Here is a 25428-nt window from a genome sequence, read left to right as displayed (position 1 = left end):
AGCCTGGGCAGGTAACGGAGCCTCTCATGCCTCAATTTCCTCTTTTTTAAGGAGCTCTACCTCACAGGGTAGTTGTAGGGACTAAAGGAGTGAATAACACTCAAACCAACATTTCTCAAGTTGCAAATGTGGTCGGGAATCATCGGTTGGGGAGCCTATTAAGAGCAGATTTTGATACACTGGAGCTAGGGTAGGTCTAAACTTCCTTGTTCACGCTGTCGGTCCCTGGAACAAACCCGGAGGACAGCAAGGACCTAAAGGGCTTTCACATATAGTAGGTGCTCAGTAAAAAGTACCTCCTGCAGTCACTGTCGTCTGCCTAAATCAGTCTGCAGAGAGCTGTGTATCTGGCCCTCCTATTGGGATTAAATCGAAATCTTCTCAGATCTATGTGAGACCCTGACTTAGATCTATAAAGGCATAAATAAATAAAAGTTTAATTTTAAATTTAAAAAGTTAGTCGCTACCATATCTTGAGAATCCATGTATTTTCTTTCATTTAATTCTCAAGACTCCTCTGCACGCTGGGCTGAGGGCAGCAGGGGCTCACTGCACAGAAACCTCTCATAGCCACTGAGTGAGATGCACCCTCAGCACTCTGTCTGCAGCATCCTAAGAATAAAGACTGACTTCTATGAACCCTGTGACCCTTCTTTGAGGAGCTCAGTCCCACTACTGCCCTGGAGCCAGTGTGAGTTCTAAGCATCATTTGGTTCAAAGTAAAACATTTCAAACGCCACCATGGGGGACTCTGTTTTGTCCAATATGCATTTTGTTAACACAGCCCAAGACCCAGAGGCCCTCCCGTGCTCTCCATGGGGAGGCTCTAGCAGCCCCACTTAGAGAGGAGGAAAATGTGGCACAGAGAGGTTGACCAGCTTGCCCAGAGTCCCACTGGTGTGCAGGCTTCTGTCACCCCCAGAGGACAAGCGAGGGGCCGTGTGGGAGGGGCAGGGGCTCTCACGCAGCGGCCTCCCCTTTGCTGGGCACCTCCAACCACGCAGATAGGATCTTGCTCTAATCAGCCTCTGCACCAGGGGCCCAGCAGACCCTGCCATAAAGGGGCCCTGGGAGGACTTTGATGTGGACGAAGATGGAGCCAGCCTGACTCGGAAGCTGGGGCCAGCTGTGGGGGAGGGGAAGGCCCATGGAGCCCCACACCCAGCCTCTATCCGGTCCACTGAAGCCCCCCGGACAATTTGAATGCAACTAGTTCACCCAACCGTTTATACTCATGATCCCACTGAAACCTCACAAAAATCCTTTGAGGTAGGTACTATCATCACTCCCCATTTTATAGATGGGGAAACTGAGGCACAGAGAGGCTAAGTGACCTGCTCAAGGTCTCATAGCCAGGAAGTGGCAGAGCTGGATGCAAATTGAGGCTCAGCTGGCACCAGGGCCTAAACCTATTTATAAGCACTTTAACCACAGGGGGACCAACCGTCCCAGTTTGTCTAGGACTGAGGGGTTTCCTGGGATGTGGGACTTCTAGTTTTAAAACCAGGACAGTCCCAAGCAAACCAGGGCAGTTGGTCACTCTATTTACCACTCCACCCATCCATAAAAATAAAGATAATAATAATAGCAAAAGTGACAGCAGCTGACAATCACCAAGCACGGAGGTGCGCCAGGCTCTGTCCAAACCCCTGAAGTAGGTTTTCTTTGATGGAGCTTCTGTTCTCCTCCTTCCTCCCCCATTTCACAGATGAGGAAACTGAGGACCAGGGAGGCTGCAGAACTTGCCCACAGTCAGCACCGAGTAGAAGGAGCACAGCCTCTCGAATGGTAGGAATGTCCCACGCACCCCATCCTGAGGGTCTCGAACTGGGCCAAACAGGGCCCCAGGACCCATGCTGTGCTTTCAATACTGACCTTCAGGAGATGGATGCTTTTAATATACATGACATATGACCAAGCTATTGTGGATGCAAATTGTCACAGGATTTCTAAAAATATATTAGCTTAAAATGTGCCACTTACGAACTGGGTGGCTTTTGGGCGAGTTCCTGCCCTGCTCTGGGCCTCAGTTCCCTTATCTGCAAAATGGGGACAGTAAGAGTCCTTCCCTCATAGCTTACAGGGAGTATACCATGAGAGCACACAACTATGGGGCTTAGAACATGGTCTACAAAGGAAACACTCAAAGTATCAGCTGTTATCATTTATGGCCCTAAGGTATCATATGTTGGTATCAATATATATTGATACCACAGGCCGCGCAGCTTTATGGAAACTATCTGAGCAAGATAAGGAATATCTCTCCTTTCAGCAACTCTCTTGTCTGTTTGGATAAATGACGTTAAAGACTAATTCTGAGGCACCAGGCCCAGCCAGGCCCTCCCACTTGCTGACAAGCTTTGAGGAGATGAGACCCCCCTCCACCTGCCCACCCAGCGTCAGCCGTCTCCTCAGAAGCAAGTCCAGAGCGACGCAGAGCAGTACCCAGAAGGCTCCTAAAACCATCCTTTTAAGGGATCTGTTTTGGCCAAAGCATGATCCTTAAGTAGCTGAGAGCCAAGGCAACAGCTTCAGCTACATGGAAATGCTTTTTGCTCAGAAACCAGCCCAAATCCTAAACTCGGCCACTCCCCTCCCCGTCCCCCAGTCATCTGCTTTCTTCACGGCAGCCCGAGGGATTCTTCTCAGACAAGTCATTCACTGTGACTCCCTGGCTGAAAACCCTCCATTGCTCTCATAATAAAAGCCCAGCTCCTCACCTTGGCCCCGTGATGCAGCTCCCACAATACTGTTCAGACCTCTTCTCCCACCCGCTCTCCCCTCACTCCCTCCAGCCCAGCCACGCCTGCCTCTCGGCTGAGCCTGAAACTGGCCAAGCTTATCTCTGCCTCAGGGCCTTTGCACAGGCCACTCCTACTGCCTGGGACACAATTCCCTCTGCTTTTGTCCTGATGGCTGGCTTCTCGGCATCCAGGTCCCAGTTCAAAAGTCACCTCATCAGACAAGCCTTTTCTGCTCATCAAATCCAAAACAGCCCCCAACACTGTCTAATTCATATCCCTCCCTGTATTATCATATTTATAACACTCGTCACCCGCAGATTTTTCTCCTGTGTTTATTGTCCACCTCCCCGTATTCAAATGCCAGATCTCTGAGAGCAGGGATTTTTGTCTGTTTTGTTCACTACTGCTTCTCCAACTCTTCGCATCTAGTAGGACCTTCATCAGTAGCTGCTGACAGTATGAAGGCAGCAGAAAACAAAATTCCTGGAACTTAAAGCATATCTAACATGGTGTGCAAATCACCCATTCCCTTTGGGACAAGGGCTCTGAGAGAAGAAGGCAGTTCTGAGAGTAACAGGAGATATGATGGGGTGGGGTGGGGGCCAAGGAAAGCTTCCCTGAGAAAGTGCTTTAGACCCTCACCACTCAGAGCGGTTCCCAGACCACCAGCGTGGGCACCTCATCTCCTAGGAGCTTGTTACAAAGGCAGCATCTCAGGCCCCACCCCAGACCTCCTGATCCAGAATCTGCATTTTAATTAGCTCTACCCCAGGCAGTTCATATGTACAGTAAAACCTGAGATATTCCAGTGTAGACCCCAGGACAGGTGGGCAATGGCAAGACTGTCTGGTTCTAGGGCATCCCTGGGAACTGAAAAGACTAGGGCAGGTCTATGAAGCCACTCAGAGGTAAAACATGGCCTCTGAGCACCACAGATCAGAGACAGTAGCGAGGCCCATCCAAGGTCCCAAGCATCCTTCCTCCCTCGGGCCTGAAATAGGATCCGAGAAGCCCCAAGCCGACATATGTGGGTGGGGAGGGAGAAGGGGGATATGAACCCAACAGATTTGTGTGGCAGACTCCCCGAGAGCCGGGCCATCTGGAGCCCCTTTGTGATACAGGGAAGGGAGGACCGCAGAGAGGCAGAGAGCCGGGAAAATTTATAAAGAATGGGGCAAGGAGGCAAAAGAGGTAAGGGCGGGGAGAGGCAGGGGCCACCTGTCACCAAGAAACCTGCAGCACACCCACCTCTGCCTCCTGACTGCCTGCAACAGACAGGGCCACACAGCCCAAAAACCAATTAGAATCCATGTGAAATCTATCCTTTCTGTAGTATCTGGAAATGCGACCTCCTGAAAGTCAACCCTGAGTCTTGCTCTTGGTACATATGCCCGTGGAGAAGCAGATCCCTCACCTACTTTGATAAGGATGACTATGTGACCCAAGCCAAACAATCAGAGTTCTGGGCTCCTGGGTAGGCAATACTTGGTTTATGGATGGGTACATGTCCTAAGAGTCAGGACAGGGAGCATCTGGATCCAGCTATGCCTGAAGCCATTGCCTCTGAGTCAAGTGAGCCCATAATAGCCTTTTTTTCCTTAGGACTCTGATTTGGGGTTTCTGGCATTCGCAACCCTAACTAATACATCTGTTAAAGCACTTGTAATCCTGGAGAGTCATCATTTGTGTATCGATTCTCTCCCCTGGACTGGAACTCCTTGAGGACATAAACCATTGTTTGATTTAGCTCTGTCCCTAATGCCTAAAAGAAGGCCTGACATACAGTGTGCCAGATATTGTTCCAGGTCTGGAAGCAGCAGGGAACAGGAGAGACAAAAATCCCTGCCTTCTAAGGGTTTAGATTCTAGGGAGGGGAGAGCAGACAATAGTCAAACAAGTGGGTAAAATATAAGTGCAATGGAGAAGGAGGGTAGGGAGCAGGGGAGGAGGTATAATTTTAGATGGGAAGGTCAGGGAAGGCTGCACCAAGAAAATGAGATATCAGAGAGACCTGAAGAGGTACTGAACCACACGGCTATCTGGGGAGTATTCTAGAGCAAACAGGCAGCAAGTGCAAAGGTCCCGAGGCAGGAATGTGTTGGGTATGTCTGTTGATAAAGTCAGAGAGACAGACACAGGGAGAGATGTCATTGTCCCCTGGATACAGATGCCTGGAGATCAGGGTAGATGTCAGTGTAGGAAATATAAATTTGGGAAATGTCAGTAAAATGACAGCATTTAAAGTGATCGAGCAAGATGAAAACCACAGAATGGTGATAAAATGATGGAGGGAGAGAGGGAAGAAGTTGTCCTCCGCTCCTTACCCCTGGGCTCCCATCCCCACCAGCCTCCCGGACTATGTGCTGGGGGAAGGCGGTGATGGAGAGTAACAATGACGTCAGCTCCTCCTTCCAGAATGACCTGCTGTGGACAAAGGAGCTCCGTATCCACCATCTTACCTGCGACCAAGAAGGAGGCAGGGCAGGAAACAGCACTCCTCGCCCCACTCTGCCACCCATTTGAGAAACTGAGGCTGGGAGAGGGGCCAGGCTAACGCAAGGTAACCCGAAGGCCAACTCAGCTGGCAGGGCCGCCCCAACCAGGCCCCTGGCTGCTGACACAATGTGTTGCTGCCAAACACAGCCTTTCATGAGCAGAAATAAAGAGGACACCCCGCCCCGCCTTAGGACTGCCAGCTTGGAGAACATGACAGAGATCTGACACATGGGAGGGGGCTGAGAACATGTCTTGGCCCAAAGCCCCGTGGTGACTGGCAGACAGCACTGCTGGCACCAGGCTGGAGACCAGGAGGAACAGCCAGCCCCTAACCCAGGACTGGGTCTCCAGAGTCTCCCTGGCGTCGGGGTCTCCCCCGTTTCTCGACTTAACAGGCCAGCCCCGAACCCAGAACCCCACCTCCCTCCCCCAGGGATGCGGCATCCCGCTCCCACTCCATGGGGGCGACACCTCTCCAAGCCCTGATTTCCCTGTCTGTAAGATGGGCAGCAAATAGAGAAACGTTTGTGTCATCTTTTCATCACAGCGGCTAATTATTTGTTGAGCTCTTACTATGTGCCAGACATTGAAGGAGCCCACGGTTCTCAGCCTCGGCACTATTGATATTTGGGACCAGATAATTCTTTGTTGTGGGGGCTATCCGAAGGCACTGGAGGATATTTAGCAACATCCTTGGCTTCTACCCACTAGATGCCAGTAGCATCCTTCCTCTGCAATTATGATAACTAAAAATGCCTGCAGATTTTGCCAAATGTCCCCTGGGGGGCAAAGAGTGCCCTCGTTTGAGAACCACTGTTCTAGGCACAGTTATACGCTGACCAGGACGTCAACTCCATGAGGGCAAAAGTCTCCGTCCATATGTCAAATCTGGGGCCCAGATTTAATTTATGGAGCTTAGTTTCAGAATCTCAACCAACCACCACACTATCCTGATTCTCAAAGGACTATGGGAGGGTTTATACAACCCAATATAATACATAAGTCTGCCACACATGGGTGAGAAGCCAGTGACAGTCTTTTTTTCATCATCAGTTTATCTTAATTTGAAAAATAATGTGTTAATTATAACTAGTGACACAATGCAGAAAAAATTCAAAGATAAAATATCTTTCTCTAAAACCGTCCCCATTCTCAGCCCAAGGTCTCCAATATTAATACCCTGGGGTGCATCCTACAGTGCCTTTTCAGCATTCATAAATACCCACCCACGGGGTCTTTTTGTTGTTGTTAATTTTTTTCTACATAATTGGGATCACCCTCTACATCTGACTCGCAACTTAACCTCTCTTGTGAAGCTACAGTCCTTCACATCAAGAGAAGAGATCAAGCTCATTCTCTTAAACCACTGCCTGGCATCCCAGCCGTGGCTAAACGACCACCTTACCCCTTTCTCCCTTACTGAATACCCAGACAAACCTTTTACGTGGGGGAGGGCCATTACAAACAAAATTGGAACAAACACCTTTGGAATCTACATCTTTACATCCTTTTTTTCCTTGGTTCTACAGCAGAGCTTCCCAAAAGAACTGTATCAAAAGGTAGGGTATTGCGGTTTTTTATTTTTTAAAACATTGTCAGACTACAACATGATAAATATCAGTAACACTGCTGTTACGTTCTATGTGAAAGTTGTTAAGAAAGTTGTTAAAAGAGTAAATCCTAAGAGTTCACATCACAAGCAAAAAAAAAATTTTCTATTTCTTTTATTTTTGTAGCTATATGAGCTGATGGATAGTCACTAAAACTTACTGTGATCATCATTTCATGATGTATGTAAGTCTAATCTGTACACCTTAAACTTATACAGTGCTGCGTGTGAATTATATCTCAATAAAACAAACAAACAGTGCCAGACCCTTTTCCCCAAAACACAGCAGCATTAATACTCCTGACAGCATCATCTGGAACTGCCAATTTCCCAGCAGCCACACCAGCACTGGGTATTATCACTTTGTGTGTGAGTGAAATAATGATAATGCTACAGAAGGTAATGTGGACTGATCTGGTTGGCTGCTCAGCAGAAATATGGCTCCACATAGTTCTCATTCCACAAAATACTACCAGTTCAAGAGCATTCTGGACCTGAATGAAGCTAGATGTTTGTGGGGGAGCAGGCTATCCATCTATGGGATCCTGAGATGCCTTCCTTCCGAGCCCCTCCCCATCCTTGCAAGCTGCCTCCTGAGCCTGCACCATCTTCATTTCTGAAATGGATTTCACACCCAGGCATAACAAAGATGTCTTTGTCACTAGGAAAGAGGGAGAGACTGTTGCCAGAACATTCTGGGTTCTGTTCATTCAAATCTCCGTGTGTGGGGAGGAGGAGGGTAGAGTTGAGGGCGGGGAAAATGGGCTGCTTCCCACTCTGGGGCTAACCTCAGGGGTAGACGCCTTGGGTAGACCTGGAGCAGCCCCAAACTCCCTGTCATTCACTCACTGGTTCATTCCACAAACAGTTGCTGAGCGCTTACAACGTGCCAGGCACTCTGGGAAGCACTTTACAGGCATCATCTCATGCGATTTCTGCCCACAGCCCAATAAGAAAGATAATACCATTAACCCCATTTTGCAGATGAGAAAACTGAGGCCCAATGAGACAAAGCCAGGACCCAAGGTCACACAGCTAATGAATAACACAGAGGCACAAAGGAGGGGCAATTAGCTAACTTCTAACCACCTGCAGAACACCCCAGCAACACCCTAGCCCCCAGCTGCCACGTTGTTCCACCTGGGCTACCACACAGCCTCCTCTCTCTGCCTCCACCCTGTCTACCTACAGTCTATTCTCCACTGGCAGCCAGAGGGATCCTGTGAAAACTAGGCAAGATTCTTCCCCTTCTCCGCTCAAAAGCTCCAAGGGCTCCCACCTCACTCAAAGTAAAATGCAAAGTCCTTACAATGGTCCACAAGATCCTGCACAGCCTGCGCAACAGCCTTCCCACTCCTATTGTTACCTCCCTGACTTCACCTCCAATTCACTCGCCACCTGGCTCACTCTGCTCCAGCCACTCTGGCCTCCTTGCTGTTCCCGAAACATGCTCCTGCCTCAGGGCCTTTGCACTTGCTGTTCCCTGTGCCTGGAATGCTCTTCCTGCAGATACAGAGGCTAAGTCATTTTCCTAAGGTGCGATACCTAGAAGGGACAGGCTATGTGGCCTCAGAGAAAGCAAAATGCTCCCAGTGGAGCCTCCAATAAGAGAGAAGGCTGCTCTGTGACCCTGAAGCCTTTTTGGTTGCTGAACCACTCTGAGCCTCTGTTTCCTCATCTATAAAATAGGCAGCATAGGAACATCTTCCCCGTCAAATTCCTGGGAGGTTATGTTGCTTGAGACATGTCCACTGAGGACAACATCTCACATACATGCTGGTGCTATTATTAGATCCACGGAAAGGACCGGAACAGTCAGGGAAGGCCTCTTGAGGAAGCAGGATATGAGCAAGGCTTTGAAGGTAGGATGTGGAAAAGCCAGAAGGCACTGCAGGCAGGCCAGGTGACAACAGGGTTCCCCTGGGACCCAAGACTCGAGAGAAGGCAAAGGCTTCCAAGCTGGGACGGAAACACCAGCTCAGAAGAGAAGAGATGCTCCCACGTGGCATCTCTCCCCTTCTTCCAGGCCCGGGACCCTGGCGTCTGCCTTCCGGGAACCACGGCTCCCCCGTGGTGCAGGTGGGCCCCTCACTCAGACCTGGCCGGACAGTCTCAGTAACTGCTTCAGGGGTGGGCACGTGACCCAAGACAGCCAATCAGCGCCCACGCCTGGACAACAAACAGACCCTCCCCCAGCACAAGCTAAGCAATTCCCCTCTCTGCTGAAGGCAGTTTGAGCTGGCTTTTCTGTCACTTGCAACCAAAGAATCCTGACAACCAGCATTTGCTGACCTTATGAGCAAGAGCTGTGATATTACTGTTGTTGTAGTTGTTACAATTATTATTACTATTATTATTATTATTTCAAAACCTTCTAGATTTGGGAGAAAAAAAGCAAAGGAGAGGTCTCCATGGGGCCACACAAGCACAGGAAGACACCAAGTCTGCCTGGATGGGAGCAGGGTCCCGCAGTCCAAGAGGAGGACCCAGCCAGCAGCTGAGGGGCCCCCAGCACCCGTGTAGGAGCCCACTGCTTCCTCTCCGGGGTCTGCACCCCAGCATCTCCCAAAGGAGCATAAGTACAAAAAAAGATTCAGGAAGTAGGACACATGAATGTGGGAAACTCCAGTTCAACAGCTGATATTGCAAAAAATAAGAGACAGTGATTGCCCACAGGCCACAGGAAGTGGAAGCTGGAGTAAGACAATCACCCTAAGAGAGACCATCTTCTCCCCCTCTACTCACCTCAGAGCATAGAAGGACCACCCACCAACTACAAGATGCAGCTCAAACTCAACTGCCTACAAGCCAGGCAGGTGGGGGGGGAGGGCGATCCTTCATGATGACAATGAAAGTATCCTTCTTAAAAAAAGGCACTTTTTTTGCTTACTAAACACATCTTTCTTCCAAAGGGAAACTTGTGCCTCCTTCTTTTCTTAAAACATGCAACCCTCTTGTCCTGGGGCTTTCAGTTTTCCATTTGATCAAAACAAGGATTAGAAGAAATATTACAATGTCCTCTTAACTCTATTTTGAAAAAAAAAAAACAAAACAGCAGAGCATATACAGTGATAAATGGCAACCAACATTTGATTTAAGTGTCGGGGACATTAGAGAAGGGTGGGGACTGTGGCAAACTGAAGACTGCAAGTTCTGTTGAAAGAAGGCAACTTCTACTCAGCTCCGGCCAACTATTTGCCTGTGGAATGCAACCTTGATGTGGACAGATCTTCTGATTATTTAAGAAGCCAGAAGCAGAGTTTTTTGTATGAAATTTCTTGATTTTTTTCAATATTGGTAACCAATAAAAAATTCTTAAAACACTGTACAGGCCTGACAAAACCTACCTATGGGCCTGGGCTAGCCTGAAAACCCCCAGTTTGGAACTTGTGATGCTGCAGACCCACGGACGGTGAATGATAGTAACACACACACACACACACACACACACACCATCTACAGTCGCTGAAGTCAAAGAATCTGACAATGAAGTTTCCCAAAGATAGAGGGACTCTCTAGGCACACAGGATTCCTCCAAATCATCTGAATACAACTTAAAACTCCCTCTCTGTCCTCCAAGCATCTTCGCTGTTAGACAAAAACAGAACAACCACAGGAGAAGAGTCAGGAAACCTGCTTTCAAGTTCAAGTTCCCTTTCAGCCACAAAAATCACTTGGTAAGTCTGGACCATGTCACTGAACAGTTCTGGGCCTCAGTTTCCCCTTCTGGAGAAATGAGACAAATGGGTGAGATGATGTCTTGGTCTCTTCCTGCTCTGACAACCCAGTTCAAAGATTCTAGTTGCCAATGGTTTCTTTGGGTTATTAAAGACCAAAAGGTCATAAGCCACAGTCCCTTCAGCCCCAGTTATGAATCAATAAAAGAACTGACAGTTTGAACAGACACACATGGTCTGTAATTGTGAAAAGCTGAGAACTATGTAAATGCTCAATATAAAAGGAATGGTTAAATAATAATAATAACTTTGTTAGTATGTTGTTATACTATGTTATTATAGTTATTATAATTATAGCTAATATATACAGAGCACTTACTATGTGCCAAGCATTGCTTTGAGAGCTTTACAGGTCTTAACTTATCTAATTTCCCCATCAATCTAAGAGGTGAGCCACATTTCCAGAAATGAGGCGCACACAGATAAAGCACTTGCCCACAGTTACACAGCCAGTAAGTAGCCAGGATTCGACGTGGACAGTGGGCATCCAGAGCCATCACGTTTCACTATGATGCCATTAAAGGACTGGTGATGAACAGTGCCTGGTGGTAACATGAGGGACTGCAAAGAAGGGACGAGAGAAGTAAGACATAATATCTTGTGTGTGGTGTGATCACACCTAGGCTAACACAATGCAAAGAACAAGCAGGAAATGCAGCAAAAGGTGAAATGGCTGTTTGGAGGGTGAGATCTTTCTGCTTGTCTTTATTTTGCAAATGTTCTACCACGAGAAAAGTGACAGCAGAAACAGCCAGTGTGCGGAGGGCGCCCCTGGGAGCCAGCACCGCGCCTAACGCTTACCACTTCACTGCACCTAATCTCTCAGCACCACCCCCAGGGCCCAGATGTTTGCCTGCCCTGTGACAGCTGAATCCCCCGCATCTACTGAGGGGCCAGGCACACAGCAGGCACTCAACAAAATGCAGGGAAGAGAACAAGCCTGTGGGGTAAGAACAGAGATTTCCCCATTTTACAGGGAAAGAAACTGAGGCCCAAGAGCCCACTGCCCAAGGTCACAGAGCTGGTAAGTGGTGGCCCAGGACAAGCACAGGTAGAGCCACACCCTAGGGCAGAGTTTCCACCACCCACACCGGAGGTGAAACATCACCAAAGAAGGAGGCTAAACACGTCGTGTGATACAGGATTGGACCCTGGACGGGGGATGGGGAAGGAGGAGAGGGTAGGCATAAAAAACATTCTGGAAAAAATAGGTGAAATTTTAATATAGATTGTGGACTATATAATTTAGTACCAATGTGATATTTCCTGATTGTGTTCAGTGTACTGTGGTTATATGAGAAACTGTCCGTGTTCTTAGGAGATACGTGCTGAATTATTTAGGGGCATCATGCCTGCAATTACTCTCAAATGGATCCAAGCAATAATAATAATAATAATGCGGGTGTGCGTGTGCACGTGTGTGTGTATGTAGGGGAGGCAGAGGCGGGGGAGAAGGGAAAGAAGAGGGGAGAACTACCAAACAAATGTCGCCCATGGCTGACAACTGGTGCATCTGGGTGAAGGGCATATGGGGTGCTCTGTATCCTTGAAATGTCAAAACAAAAAGTTACCCAAAAATTAACTTTACAAAAAATGTATTAAAATGCCCATAAATACAGCATACTGGGGTTTTATGTCTAGACCCCTGAACACATGTGCAAATGTACAACATATACAGCTGGTGACACAAGACATCATTTTCCCATACTTGGTTCCATAAAAGAGAGCCTGCAGGTGAATTGATATAAGGAAATGTACTTTCAACGTCTACCCTTCCACCCCGCCACACTGTATTTATTACCATTGTGATCAAAGGGAATTAGATCTTAAAAACCACCCAATCAACAGCCTGGCCAGCCATCAGCTAGCGGCTGGGACACAGAGCTCCCTCTGCCCTCCCGGTATGCTTAGGGCAGGAGGCCAAGGAGGCCAGTCTGCAGGCACTCCCCACGCTGGGGTCCACGCTCCCCAAAGTCAAGGAACCAGGAAGGCCTGGTGGCAAGAGCCAGGAGGGCCTCTGTCACAGAGTATCACCCATTCAATCCTCTTCTCTCACACATTTATTCCCTCGACTGATACTAACAGAGCCAGGTGCCAGGGGTTTGTCAGTGAACACAGCCCTGACCTCATATGACTTGTATCCTAGTTGGGGAGACAGACACTAACCAAGTAAACTGACAAGATCATTTCAGGGAGTGACAGGTAGCAAGAAGAAAATAGGTGTGCTGATGTACAGAATTTGACTTGAAGGCTCATTGAGGAAGTGACACTGAGTCACAGTTGAACAAGAGGGAGGAGCGCAGTCAAAGGTGCTGCAGGCAAAAGGAACAGCAAATGAGGAGGCTCAGAGGCTAGACCCAGCCTGGCAAGTTCAAGAACAGAAAGAAAGCTGATGGGCCCAGGACATAATGAACCTGCAGGGAGATGAGGTTGGCGTGGTGAGCAGGGTTCTGATCACAGAAAATCTTATAAGCCACAGTAAGGAGTCTGGATTCAATCAGCCTCAATGTTCTGCTCCCCTTACCTCCAGCACAGTGGGGACAGGAGAGGAAGGAGACCCTTTATGATTGCCATCACCTCATCAAACAAACCAGAATGAAATCGTGAGATGTTAGACCTAAGCCTAACCCTGTCAACAATTACGTTAAATGTACATGAGCTAAATAGTCTAATTAAAAGGCAAAGACTGTCAGAATGGATAAGAAAGCAAGGCAGCTCTGTGACACCTGTAAGAAATGCACTTGAAATATAAAGACACAAAGAGGCTAATAGGAAAAAGATGGAAAACAGAAAGCATAAGAGAACTGGCATAGCTATATTAATATCAGACCAAAGAGACTTCAAGACAAGGAGCATTAACAGGGATAAAGAGGAGTGTTTCATAATGATAAAAAAAAAATCAATTCATCAGAAAGACTTAATCATAAATGTGTATGTCCCAACAAAATGACTTTAAAATATGCAAAGTAAAACTGACAGAGTTCAAGGGCGAGACACCCAGATCTATGTCCACAGCCCTCACTCAGGAACCGGTAGAACAAGAGGTTCAAACATCGATAAGGACATAAAAGATCTGAACAATACTATCAACCACCTTGATCCAAATGACATTTGTAGAACATTCTACCCAACAACAGCAGAGTCCAGGCAGACCTCATATCACTGCACTTTGCTTTATTGTGCTTCAGGTTCTTGGTCGAATTCAGCTTTGGAGGCAATCGGAGTTCAAATCCACCATTAACCATGGTGGTAAGCGGGAGCCCAAGATGGTCCCCAAGTGTTCTGCCCCCTTATATACATGCCCTAGAGCATGCGTTCTCCTTTTGAGTGGGTGGGACCATGCATGAATTCATTCCTCTGATTAGGTTATGGGGCCGTGTTTCCTTTATCGGGCCATGCCTTCCACTAGAAAGGGGCCATGTTTCAAGAGGGCATACTGACAAGGACCTGAGGGTAGCCTCTAGGAGGTGAGAGCCATCACAAGCCATCAGCCAGCAGGAAAATGTGGGGTCTCAGTCCTACAGCTGCAAGGTACCGAATTCGACCAAGAACCTAAGCAGAGGCCCCTTAAGATTCAGACAAAATCGCAGTCCTGGCCAGACCATGACTGCAACTTTGTGAGACCCTGAGCAGAAAACCCAGTTACATCATGCCTGGAATTCTGACCACAGAATTTGCAAGACGATTATCAACAGGACTGCTTCAAACCACTAAGTGTGGGGTAATTTGTTACACAGCAATAGGTAACTGATACGTCCTCACTTGTGATCTTGGGCAAGTGGCCTCACATCTCTGGGCCTCAGTTTCTTCATCAGCACAATTGTGAGGATGCAGCTGAAGCAGGATGTGTAATCGTCTTACCCGGCAAGTGGGAATGGTTTATTCTGTGCCCTTTCAGGTCTGTGAAGAGATTTCAGAGTGGGGCAGTGGGAGGGGCCTTAAAGTATTTTTGAAGAGATGACCATTTTTTTTCATCTTTCGGTAGGTTCCCTTGGGGAGGGGGTAGATAATATCTTCCAGCTTCAAATGCCAGTCATCCCAGAGATGCCTCTGCTCCCAGCTGCCTTCTGAGTGCAGAGACCAGGAGTCTGGGACAAGTGGCCACTTGGCCAAAATGAATTCAGGTGCTTATTTCAAGCCCTAGGAATGATCTGAGGTATTTTTTTCAAGATGAGACCCTGCAACTGTCCTAGTACAAAAAAGTACGGAAATACTAAGAATCTAAAATATAAGAATAATTTCAATAAAAGAACTCTTATCATTGACTGGAGACTGGCTGTGTGCCAGACACTGAGCAAAGTGTCCCAATCCACTTTACAGATGAGGAAACTGAGGCCCAGAGAGGGGAAACTCCTTGCTTAGGGTCACACAGCCACTGAGGAGCAGAGACACGATTCAGATCCAGGCAGTCTGGGCCAGACTCTGGGTGCTTAAGCGTGGCACCACACTGCGGAAAATTCTCCTGCAACACATAGCTTGGCCCACACCCACCCATACACCCTTGTTGTGTTACAGAACATCAGACTATCTCAGTCCAAGGTCCCCAAAAATCTGAACGTGGACATTTAGCAGTTACATAAATCATGACAGTCCCATTATAGAAGAAAATAAAAACATGTATACAGAGAAGAGGCTTTTTTTTTCATTCAACAAGTATTTATTGAGCACATACTATATGCCAGGCATTGTCCTTGGTGCTGGAGAGACAGAGTGAATGAAAAACCACCCAGGAAAAAGGAGACAGGAAGTGGGCACAGGGGTGGAGTACAATTTCAAGTGGGAAGCGGGGTGGGGGTGGTCAGAAAAGAGCTCATGGAGAACACCAGGTTTCAGGGGAGGCCTGAAGGAGTGAGCCACAGCGGTACCAGAGGAAGAGCATTCCAGACGGAACAAGTGAGGAGCTCCTGGGGCAGGAGTGTGCTTGGTGCATCTGAGAAAGGACCCACGTGGCTGGAGAGGAGGGAGGGCGGGAGGAGGAGCAACTGGAGATCCTAGAATTAGACAGTGGTGTGACTGCGCAACTTTGTGAATATATCCTCAAACCACCGAACTGTACACTTTAGGAGGTGAGGTTTATGGTGTGTGAATCATATCTCAATGTTTTAAAAACCCAAAAACTGCGTGAGAAAAAAAGACAGATAAGAGAGGATGGGAGAAGCACCAGGCAGATCGTGCAGGACCTTCCAGGCCATTCTAAGGACTTGGCTTTTACTTTGAGGGAAGTGGTAGCTTTGGTGGAGGGCTTTGAGCAGGGCAGTGGCATTACCTAACTTAAGTGCTAACCAGACTCCTCCAACCACGTATTGAGAACAGAAAGTGGGCGGCAAAGGGAGGGCAGAGGAGGTGACTGCAATCGTCCTGGCCAGTTCCCAACCTTGTGTCCTTGGGCAAGTTACCCTCTGTGACTCAGTTTTCCTCACCTGTGAAATGGGTCTGAAAAAGATGTCTCCCAGGGAGGGGATGAGAGCTGGTATCAGGTAAAGTGCTGTTGTGACAGCCATGAGTGGAGGGTGGAGTCAGAGGTGCCACCTAACAGTTTTTATTCATGCAAATCAGCTTCCTGAGCGGAAAACAAGGGGTGTACCCTTCCCTCATAAGAAGCAGGAGTCCATCAACAGCCCTCCCAGCACAGCCTGTCCACACCCAGGCCACAAATGGGGCCCCAAACTCCTCTCTGGGTGTGGTCAGCTCAGATACAGTACCCCCCTAGACAGGGGACAGAAACAGCCCCAAGTCACACAGCAGCCTGGGTGCAGACAGGGGATCTGCCTGGGGGAGGGGAAGGTGTGGTCCTCCCTCCTGGACAGGTGTCCAGGCTAGAAGCAGGAGGTGGCTGCTGGACCTTGGGAAGGCCACCAGTCAGTCCTGATTTTCAGATTATCAGTTAAACCATGCTCCACCCTAGGGGCTCCTCACCCCAATAAGACCAAACCCAAACTGCTCACCATGCATGTGAGGCCCATGCCACCAGGCCCCTGCTGCCCATGCCAACCTCACCTCCCCCACACTCCCTCCCAACCGCTCTGGCCTCTTGCTGTTACACCTCAAACAAGTCAAACGTGGTCCTGCCTCAGGGCCTCTGCACATGCTGTTCCCACTACCTGGAACACACTTCTCAACTCCTTCCATAGCAGGCTCCTTCTCTGCCATAGGACACAGCTCAGATGCCACCTCTCCAGAGAGGCCTTCCTTGACCACCCTATCTCCAGAGATGCCACCATCCCCATCACTAACATATCCCCATTTTACTTCCTCCTTGGTGTATCCATTCCCAAACTGTGTGGACTTGAGCAAGTTACTCAACCTCTCTGGGCCTTACTTTCCCCATCTGCAAAATAGGTATAATGATGGTATCTACCTCAGAGGACTGTTGCAAGGACTCAAAGAGATAATCCATAGAAAGCACAGTACCTGGCACACTGAGGGCCCCAGTGAATTATGTGATCATTATTACACCTCCTGTCACTTTCTCAAGTGATCTCTTTTTGTATTGTCTGAGGATTCCATAAGGACAAGAACCCTGTCCATCTTGTACTGGCCACATGTCAACACCTAGCCCAGTGTCTGGCACACAGTAGGTACTTAATGTCCATTTATTGAATGAATAAGTGACTTTGTGAATGAACGCACTGACTGCCCGCCCACAGCCCGCCCCAAAGCTGGCCTCACTCCTCCTGAGAGTAGCTCCTTGCAGAAGCCACCCACCCTCCCCAGCAAGGGGAGGAAAGGACAAGACCTCAGATCCTGGTGGCAACTGGCCACCTGCCACTACCAGCCTTCAGTGGCCCTAGTCCTGCCAGCCTGAAATAGCCTCACCTCCCCTGGCCCAGAATCAAGGGATCATCTGTCAGTTCCACCCTGGGGAAGGAACCGGGCGGGTAAACACAGATTGTGTGTCTGACCACAAGACAAAAGAGAGGCGGGCGGGCAGATTCCCTTCTGGTCCTCAAGGAGCTGAAAAAACTAAAATAAACCTAAAAATCCACACTTGGCCGGGAGGCTGGAGGGCTTCTCTTCCTTCCACGGCCAGTATTTCGGGGAGACTGACCCTACCACAGCTGTGCCAAGTGCATGGATGACGACACTCACTCCTCTCAGCACCCCCACCATGGCTACGATTACCTCCACTTCACTGAACGGGGAAACCTGTTCACAGAGGCAAAAGGACTTATCCAAGGTCACACAGGGGCAGAGCCGGGTTTCCAACCCAGGCCCTTTGTCTCCAGAGTCTGTGCTCTTAACTATGAACCCAAGACACACTGCAGGGTGAAAATAACAAACTGTATCTTGCCATTTATGTTAACACGTACCCATTTACACACACACATCAATTCCATACGTATGTACGTATGTATGTAAACGTCCTAAAGTGGTCTAAAAGCCTAGCTGGTGGTCAATGGAGGTTTTAGCCAGTGACTCCCAGCCAGGGGCTGTTTTGCCCCCAAGGGACATGTGGCAATGTCTGTAGACAGGTTTAATTGTACCCAGGGGTCGGGGAAGGTGAAGGGGTGCTACTGGCATCCAGTAGGTAGAGGCCAGGGATGCTATTAAACCTCCCACAATGCACAGGACAGCCCCGCAACAAAGAGCGATCCCACCCAATACGCCAACAGTGCCGATGGCTGATTGACGGATGATTCACCCCAGACCAGACCCTAGGGCTGGAAATGCCCCCCACGGAACCTGTTTAAGGGAGACAGTGGATCCAAGCTAAAACACATCTCCAGAGAAGGCTGCAGGCTCCCTAAGCCCTTCCCCAAAATTCTCAGGATGGAGCCCTGACCAGCTGCAGAGCCACCACCCCTGACCAGGGCTCACCTCCCTCCGGGGGCCCCAACTTCTACAGGAGGTCCCCTTGGGGGTCTCACCTGCAAAACCAGGAGGTTCAGACCTTCCACCTCCTGGCTTGCTCTCAAGTTCTGTCTCCTAAATTCTGGGAGCTCTGACCTCACGCTGTGCCCACGAAACAAGGCCAGTGGGACTCCACACTCCAGTTAGAGGACCCGCCCACTCTGGTCACCCACCTCCCACCAGCGTTCCAGCCAGAGAACCTGTGTTTCTTGGGAAAAAGATAAGAAATCACAAAAATCTAGGAAGTGAAGTCCTGCAGTTAGGCACAGCCTGCTTCAAAGACTTTACTCTTGTAAAGCTTTAAGAGAGGGGTGGCTGTAAAGCAAAGAGGATGTGGGTTTCTTAATCTGAGGGAGTGGCCCCGAGCCCAACAGCTCTTCTGCTCACTGGGCTGATAAAGGGGGACACTCTCTAAGAAAGGGGTGCTCCTGAAGCCTTCAAAAGCCAGGGACACCAACCCCATCCATCACTTTTTTTTTTTTAACTGAAGTATAGATGATTTACAATATTGTGCATTTTTAGGTGTACAGCAAATTGATTGTTATACATATACATATATATGTTCTTTTTCTATTCTTTTCCATCATGGGTTATTACAAGATATCGAGAATAGTTCCCTGTGCTATACAGTAGGTCCTTGCTTACTTTATACACAGTAGTGTGTACATGTTAATCCCAAACTCCTACCCATCCATCTCTTCTTAAAGTGACAGATAAATGGTTAAAAGAGCAAACACCAGAATAATAGCGAATGGGTGTCCGGAATGCTTATTTGACGAACATGCTCATCCAAATGCACAAATTCTAGCATCCCTGTTGAGTCATCCTTCTCATAAGGACAAGGCCCACATTTGCCCTGTTGGCGGCTGCATCTTCATGGCCTAGAACGCTGCCTGGATGATATGGTAGGTGCTCCCTGTGCATCTGCACACTGAGAAAAGCAGTCTAATTTCTTTATGGCTTCCCCTGTACTTGGCTCTGTTTGCTATATAAAAACACGGGCCCCACCCAACTCCTGCTGACACTTAGGCATTTATCATCAAAAAACTTTCCCCAACTTCCTGATGATGTTCAGCCCAACACAAAGTGGCCTGGTCCTGGCCCTCCAGCATCCTAAAGCTCAGATAATTTGGATCTTTTGGCTTAATTCTTGCCCACTTGGGCAGCTCAAAGGTCTCACAAAGGCAGTCATTTTAGTCATGAACGCAGCATCATGTTGGGGTAGTTCAGGTTAGTGGTAAAAAATAACGGGCTATGCAGCCAGACAACCTGGGTTTGAATCCCCACTCTGTCAGGCTGTGTGACCTTGGGAAAATGACTTGGTCTCTCTGTGCCTTTGTGTCACTTGTAAAATGGGAAACACAGTAATACCTGGAACTTTTGAGCTGATACAGAGAACGCTTTACACGGGGCTTACGAACATTTTAGCACTACCTAAGTGTTAAGAAAATTATTATTACTATTGCTGTTGCATTAATCAATAATCATGCTGCAAATATAATTCCTTCTGTTGGAGATTTATAAAAAAGAAATACTCTCATACCTACGCATAATGGTATGTGGAAAGGGTATTACAAACAGCATTTCTTAGTACATTTCTCCTGTTCTATCTTTCTGCTTGCCTTTCTCCACAAACACACATCCATCCATCTTTTCCCCCAAACTCCTGTAATGTTATACATGCAACGGACAGTATATTATGGTTACTGCTCATTTTCCCAAGGCAGAACATCTTAGCAACTTACTTTTCACAACACAACGTTATGAAAACCCCCACGTCACTGGCTAGGTCACTCTGTTTCAGTGCCTGCAGAATTAACAATGTGTCCCCCGCCCCCACTCCCCAGCATTGCTCGCTAGTATCAGACTAGGAGTACAGAATCTTTAAAAAAAAAAATAGTGACAACACAAAACCACAGTTTCTTGTTTTGGCAAGCAGAGTTCCAATGAGAAAAAAAGCTTTCATCTCCTACCCCCAAAAAGCAGAACCACAGAAAGCATTCTGGGAGCTTTCTGACCACACTCCCTGATCCTCAAGGACCCCGGCCCAGACAATTCAGGCAGACCCTCTGGGTGCCTGGGAATGACAGGTCTCTGTCCTCAGCCAAGGGCAGCCTTGGGGAATCTCTCTGCCCATCCACCCGGGCTCCGCCTCTCTTCCCATCACTGCCCAGCTGGCATACCCATCAGGGGACCCACAGGCACCTGCCCCTGAGGACAGATTCCCAACCTTTGCAGGCAGAGACCCTAAACCAATCCAACCAAGAGGCAAGTGGGTTCAAGGCTCACCTGGCCTCTCTTTAAGGGGGAAGACTTTGAGCCCCAAAGAGACAACCTCATCTGCCCCTCACTGCTGCACATCCCCCAGAAAGCCACAAAGCATTCTGAGCACCTACTGTGTGCCTGGCAGAGTTCTAAGAGCATTAACCTCAAGTTCATTCAAGCTTCAACAACACCCATGATGCAGCTGGTGATGTACTATGCCCACTGTACAGAGTGGGAAACTGAGCACAGAGAGGGCTGGTAACCTGCTCAGGGCCACCCACAGTCAGTGCCAGGTAAATCCAGGATCTGAGCACGAGTAGCCTGGCTGCAGAGTCCCACACTCAACTCTCACGTCACAAACAGATGTGGAGTGCAGAGGAGGAACCCAATAGCCTGATGTTTCCATTCTTCTACAGTCCTGCCCATTCTGCAGAAGAGAGAACCGGCCTCACAGAGGGGAAGTAACCAGAGAAAGCACAGGCAGAGGGTGAGGGTCACACAGCCCTGGGTTCGAATCCCAGTTTTGCCACATTAATAAGTCATGTGTCAAGCCCTCTATAAGCCAGAGGTAGTCTGCAAAGTGGCTAGGGGTGTGAGTTCTGGAGTCAGCAGCCATCTACACGACCCAGATACTAAAACTATCTTTGCCTTAGTCTCTTGATCTGTCAATGGGGTAATAAGAGCACTTCCTTCATAGGAGTGTTGGGAAGATCAAATGAGCTGATATATGCAAAGTGCTTAGAATGGTAAATGAAAAATCAGTGTCAGCTCCCAAACAGTAATGACTGTCGTTATTACCATGACTAACACTGCTCAAGAGTACACACGGTGCACCTAACAAAGCCAGGGCTTCTAATTGCTGAGATCAGTCAAAACCCGGGGCATTTTCTCCCACAACCTCTATGGGGTTCCCCAAGAGAGATCCAGCATTCCTACAGGAGGGCTGTCCCTCTCTTTCCATGATTCTTAAATAAACATACACAAAATACAGCACCAAAGTCATCAGCCCACTTGGAGATAGAGGAGGAGGCGCAATCCAGTTCCTGAAGGAGGTGGTGAAAGATGCGGAGATTTTGGAGGAACCACAGAGCCCCAGGCCCGGAACCAAACAAAACCACTGGTTCCGGAATGTAATTGGTCAAAAGGAAATTCACTCAGAGTTCCTGTCCTCCTTTCAGTGCTGACGCAGATCTCACTTCCTCCAGGCAGCCCACCCTGACTACTCTTGCTTGCTGGATGCTAGAATCCTATAATCCTAATCATCTGTATTACTTGTTTAATTATCATATAACATAACAATTAATGACAATAACTAAAATTTAGAAATGCCTTACTACCTGCTAGGCATTGTTCCAAGTGCTTTATGTATATTTATATAACTCATTCATTCTCTTAAAAATCCTGTAAAAGATCTATTATCATCCTCTATTTTACAGATGAGGAAAGTGGGGTTCAGAAAGGTCAAGTCTCTTGCCTAAAGTCACACAGCACAAGGACCTGACCCCAAGCACTCTGGCTCCAGAGCCCAGATTCGTACTCAGATTTCTATTAACACCCATTCTGCCACCCTTGTCTAGAACATCCCCTCCCTGAGAGCAGGAAGCCAGACCTGGCTTTTCTGCATTTCTCACCATGCTCAGTGTACCACAGAGGCTTCATTCTACCCATGACACACCCTAAAAACGAGGGACACAAGAAGTCCAGGGCAGCCCTTCAAGATCTGCCTCTGCCACATGGAATTAAAAGCAGAGAGGGATTACCCAGCATTCTTTTGAGCGGGAACAATCCCTAAGCATAAAGGCTGGGAGAAGAGAGTGGAAAGACAGAAGAGAATCACGACCTGCAGGCTGCCAGCCTCGATGCTGGGGAAAGCCTTGGTAATTAGCAGTTCGTGAAGTGCTCAGCCCTGGATTTTGAAAACTGAAAGGCTTTGAGTTGTTTAGGGGTGGTTTCTGATGGAGCAAAACAACAGAGGTCTCCTGCAGCTCACAGATTGGAGGTATGGCTGGTCAAATTACACAATCAGTCTGTTTCTGGCCCCAGCTTAAGGACACCCCAAAAGGACAAGATATTAAGAAAGTCTGGATTCCCCTCCCCTCACTTGACAAGTAGGGGACACTGAGGCCAGGACAGGTGCAGGAGTGGTCCAAGACATCAAAGTCAGAACCAGCTCACCTCAAAACTGATAGATTTAAAAAAAAAAAAAAAAAGACAAAGTCAGCAATTTCAAACTGTCAAGGAGATAACATGGAAGTAGAGAAATCTTTTCTTTTTTCTGTTTCTTTAATAATAAGAATGGTTGATTCTAATCAATTTCCATTATTCCAGCTCCCTCGGCTTCTACACATGGACAATTTAAAACCACAGTTCACCCAAACGCATTCTCTGTCTGTTCTGAAAGGCACCGCCAGGCACATCTAGGGCAAGGGCGTGGGAGGAAGAGGTATACTTTCTTTCCCATTAATATAAAAATTGGTTTGTCTTTCCTCTTTCCCTTCCAGTCTGAGAAGCAGGGAGTGGCTCAGAAGGAGAAGTGAGGAGTTCCCTAGAATTTGACATTGCTCAGAGACACCAGGGCTGCCTACATCTTTAATTCAGAAACTGCCAGCTTCAAACTGAGCAGATTTTTTTTCTTTTTCTTTTTTCTTTTTTTGTTAAACTGTGAGAAAGGGAGAGATGGGAAAGAAACGCCAACCCTGCCTTATTCTCACAGGCCTTTCTGGAAGGGTCCTTTAGCCAAATGGTTTTTCAATGCCTCTGCACAACTCTTCCCCCAACACACACACACACACACACACACACACACACACACACCCCTCTTTTCACAGAAAGAAGGGCTCTATCCTCAAGTTAAAAGTTGGACCTCACACAGCCTCAGCTGCACCCCCAAGCCACAGGGGATCCCAGAGGATGCCAGGGTCTCCCTCTTTCCCCCAGAGACTGGGAGCTGCAGAGTCTGGCTCTGGGGTTTCTGAAGGAACCACCAGTGGCCCCTGCCCACCCCCCACCCCCCACCAGCCCTTCCTGAACCAGGATTAAAAGACTTCCTAGAGCAGAAAAGGGAGTAAATGAGGTCCCAGCAGGCGGCACAGAGATTAAAGCCCTCAGAGTCTCCTAACTTCCAGCGAGGCTCGCCTCAGTTCCACTCCCTCCACCCCCTAGCCACTTTTCTCACTTCCTAGGAGAGCAGGGAAGTAGCCCCTTCCTCCCTCTGACAGGGGAAAAAAAAAGAAGAAATGCAGCATAGAATAGGGGTTTAGAGATGGAACTGCCTTGGTTCAAAACTCGGTTAACTGAACCAGCTGTGTGATTCTGGGCAAGTTACTCAACCTCTCTGGAGCTAAACTCTTCCATCTGAAAAATGAGGGAACTATTCGTGCCTACTTCATGGGCTACTTGTGAAGATTAAACCTGATGACACACGTAGGCGCCTGGCACATAATAAGCGCTCAGTTATTTTACAGAGTCTGACGCTGTGGTTTTGCAACTTGGACTTAGGGGCGGGTAGGGAGCGGTGGGACTGAACCAATGAGTCGTGAGTTCGAAACCCACTGTCCCCAACCTCCAGCAAAAGCGTATGCGTGGGCAAAAGGGGTCCTACCCCGGGGTTTTGTCGACCTCTGTCCCTCCTCCAGGCTTTGGGTTTTATCCTACTCTACTCGGCGCGCGGGAACGCTGGGCTGTAAGATTTCTAAGGTCCTAGATGACTAGTCCGTAGTGCACTAGGTGGCGAAAAAATCCCCGGGAAAAAGAACGCAGGAGCCAAAGCTCCCGGAGCCTGGGTCCCAGAGACCCTGTCTCATGGATGTAACTAATTTTAAAACTATTTGAAAGAAGGGGAGGGGGAAAGAAAAAGACAAAAGAGCAGCGTGCTGGGGGGGAAACGGGGTACGGGAGACCCCGAGTAGGAGCAGCACCGCGGGGCTGGCCAGAGGCGACAGCCCAGCTCTGAAGGAGCCCCATCTCCCCACTCCTCTGCCTGCCCCGCGAGGCGCCCCCTAAGGCGACTCTCGCGACCCCCCAGGGACCGTGGCCACAGGTTATGGAGACCGCCCCGAGCCAGAGGCCCCTGTGCTCCCCAGCGGGTCTGGCGGCTGGAGCGGACGCTGTCCCCGCGCTCCGCAAGCGACACTCACCGACTGCAAGAAGCGCAAGGTGCCCACGTAGTCCCTCTCGGTGCCCAAGATCTCGTTGAGGACGCAGAGGCGGAGGCGCAGCTGGCGCTCCGAATCCCGGGCGGCCGCGCACGGGCCGGAGCTGGGCGCAGTGGCGCCGGGGGCCCGGGGGTCCGGGTGGGCACCGTCCCCAGCCCCGGCGCCGCCGGGATCACTGCCGCCGGGCACCTCCATTCTAGCTCGGCCGCGCGGCGCCGGTTCCTTCCTCCGCGCGGAGGTCGCGCCCAGCGGCGACTCAGGCGTCCAGGCGCCCCATCCCTGACGGGGCGCGCTGGCGGGCCGGGCTCAGCGGCTGGCCCGGCGCATGGCGCGGCGGGCGGGCGAGCGGGCGGGACTGGGGGTGGGCGGCCCGGGCCGGGGGCGGAGGCAGCGCGCGGAGGCTGGACGAGGGGCGGGAGGGGGCCGGTCCTCGGGGCTCCCAGACTGCAGGCCCCGCCACCGCCACCCCCGCTGCCAAGGGAGCGTCTGCCAAGTGCCACGCCGCGCTCGGGCCGCAGAGGCGCTCCGTGCGCGCACGGGGCCCCTTGAAGACGCGCGGCGGCGCTGGGCGA

At 49.2% G+C, this 25428-nt stretch overlaps 1 protein-coding gene across 1 annotated transcript in view; it reads right to left on the bottom strand.

Moving 5' to 3' along the window:
* Window positions 1–25186, bottom strand: part of PREX1 (phosphatidylinositol-3,4,5-trisphosphate dependent Rac exchange factor 1) — a 175770-nt gene extending 150584 nt beyond the window's left edge. The window contains exon 1 of the mRNA XM_031433651.2: window positions 24839–25186. Coding sequence (XP_031289511.1) covers window positions 24839–25051 — 213 coding nt within the window. The 5' untranslated portion in view covers window positions 25052–25186. The remainder of the gene's footprint in view (window positions 1–24838) is intronic.
* Window positions 25187–25428: the final 242 nt, after the last annotated feature.

The sequence above is a fragment of the Camelus dromedarius genome, chromosome 18 (assembly GCF_036321535.1).
Source record: "Camelus dromedarius isolate mCamDro1 chromosome 18, mCamDro1.pat, whole genome shotgun sequence".
Lineage (NCBI taxonomy): Eukaryota > Metazoa > Chordata > Mammalia > Artiodactyla > Camelidae > Camelus > Camelus dromedarius.
This window is presented reverse-complemented; position numbering and strand designations above follow the sequence as displayed.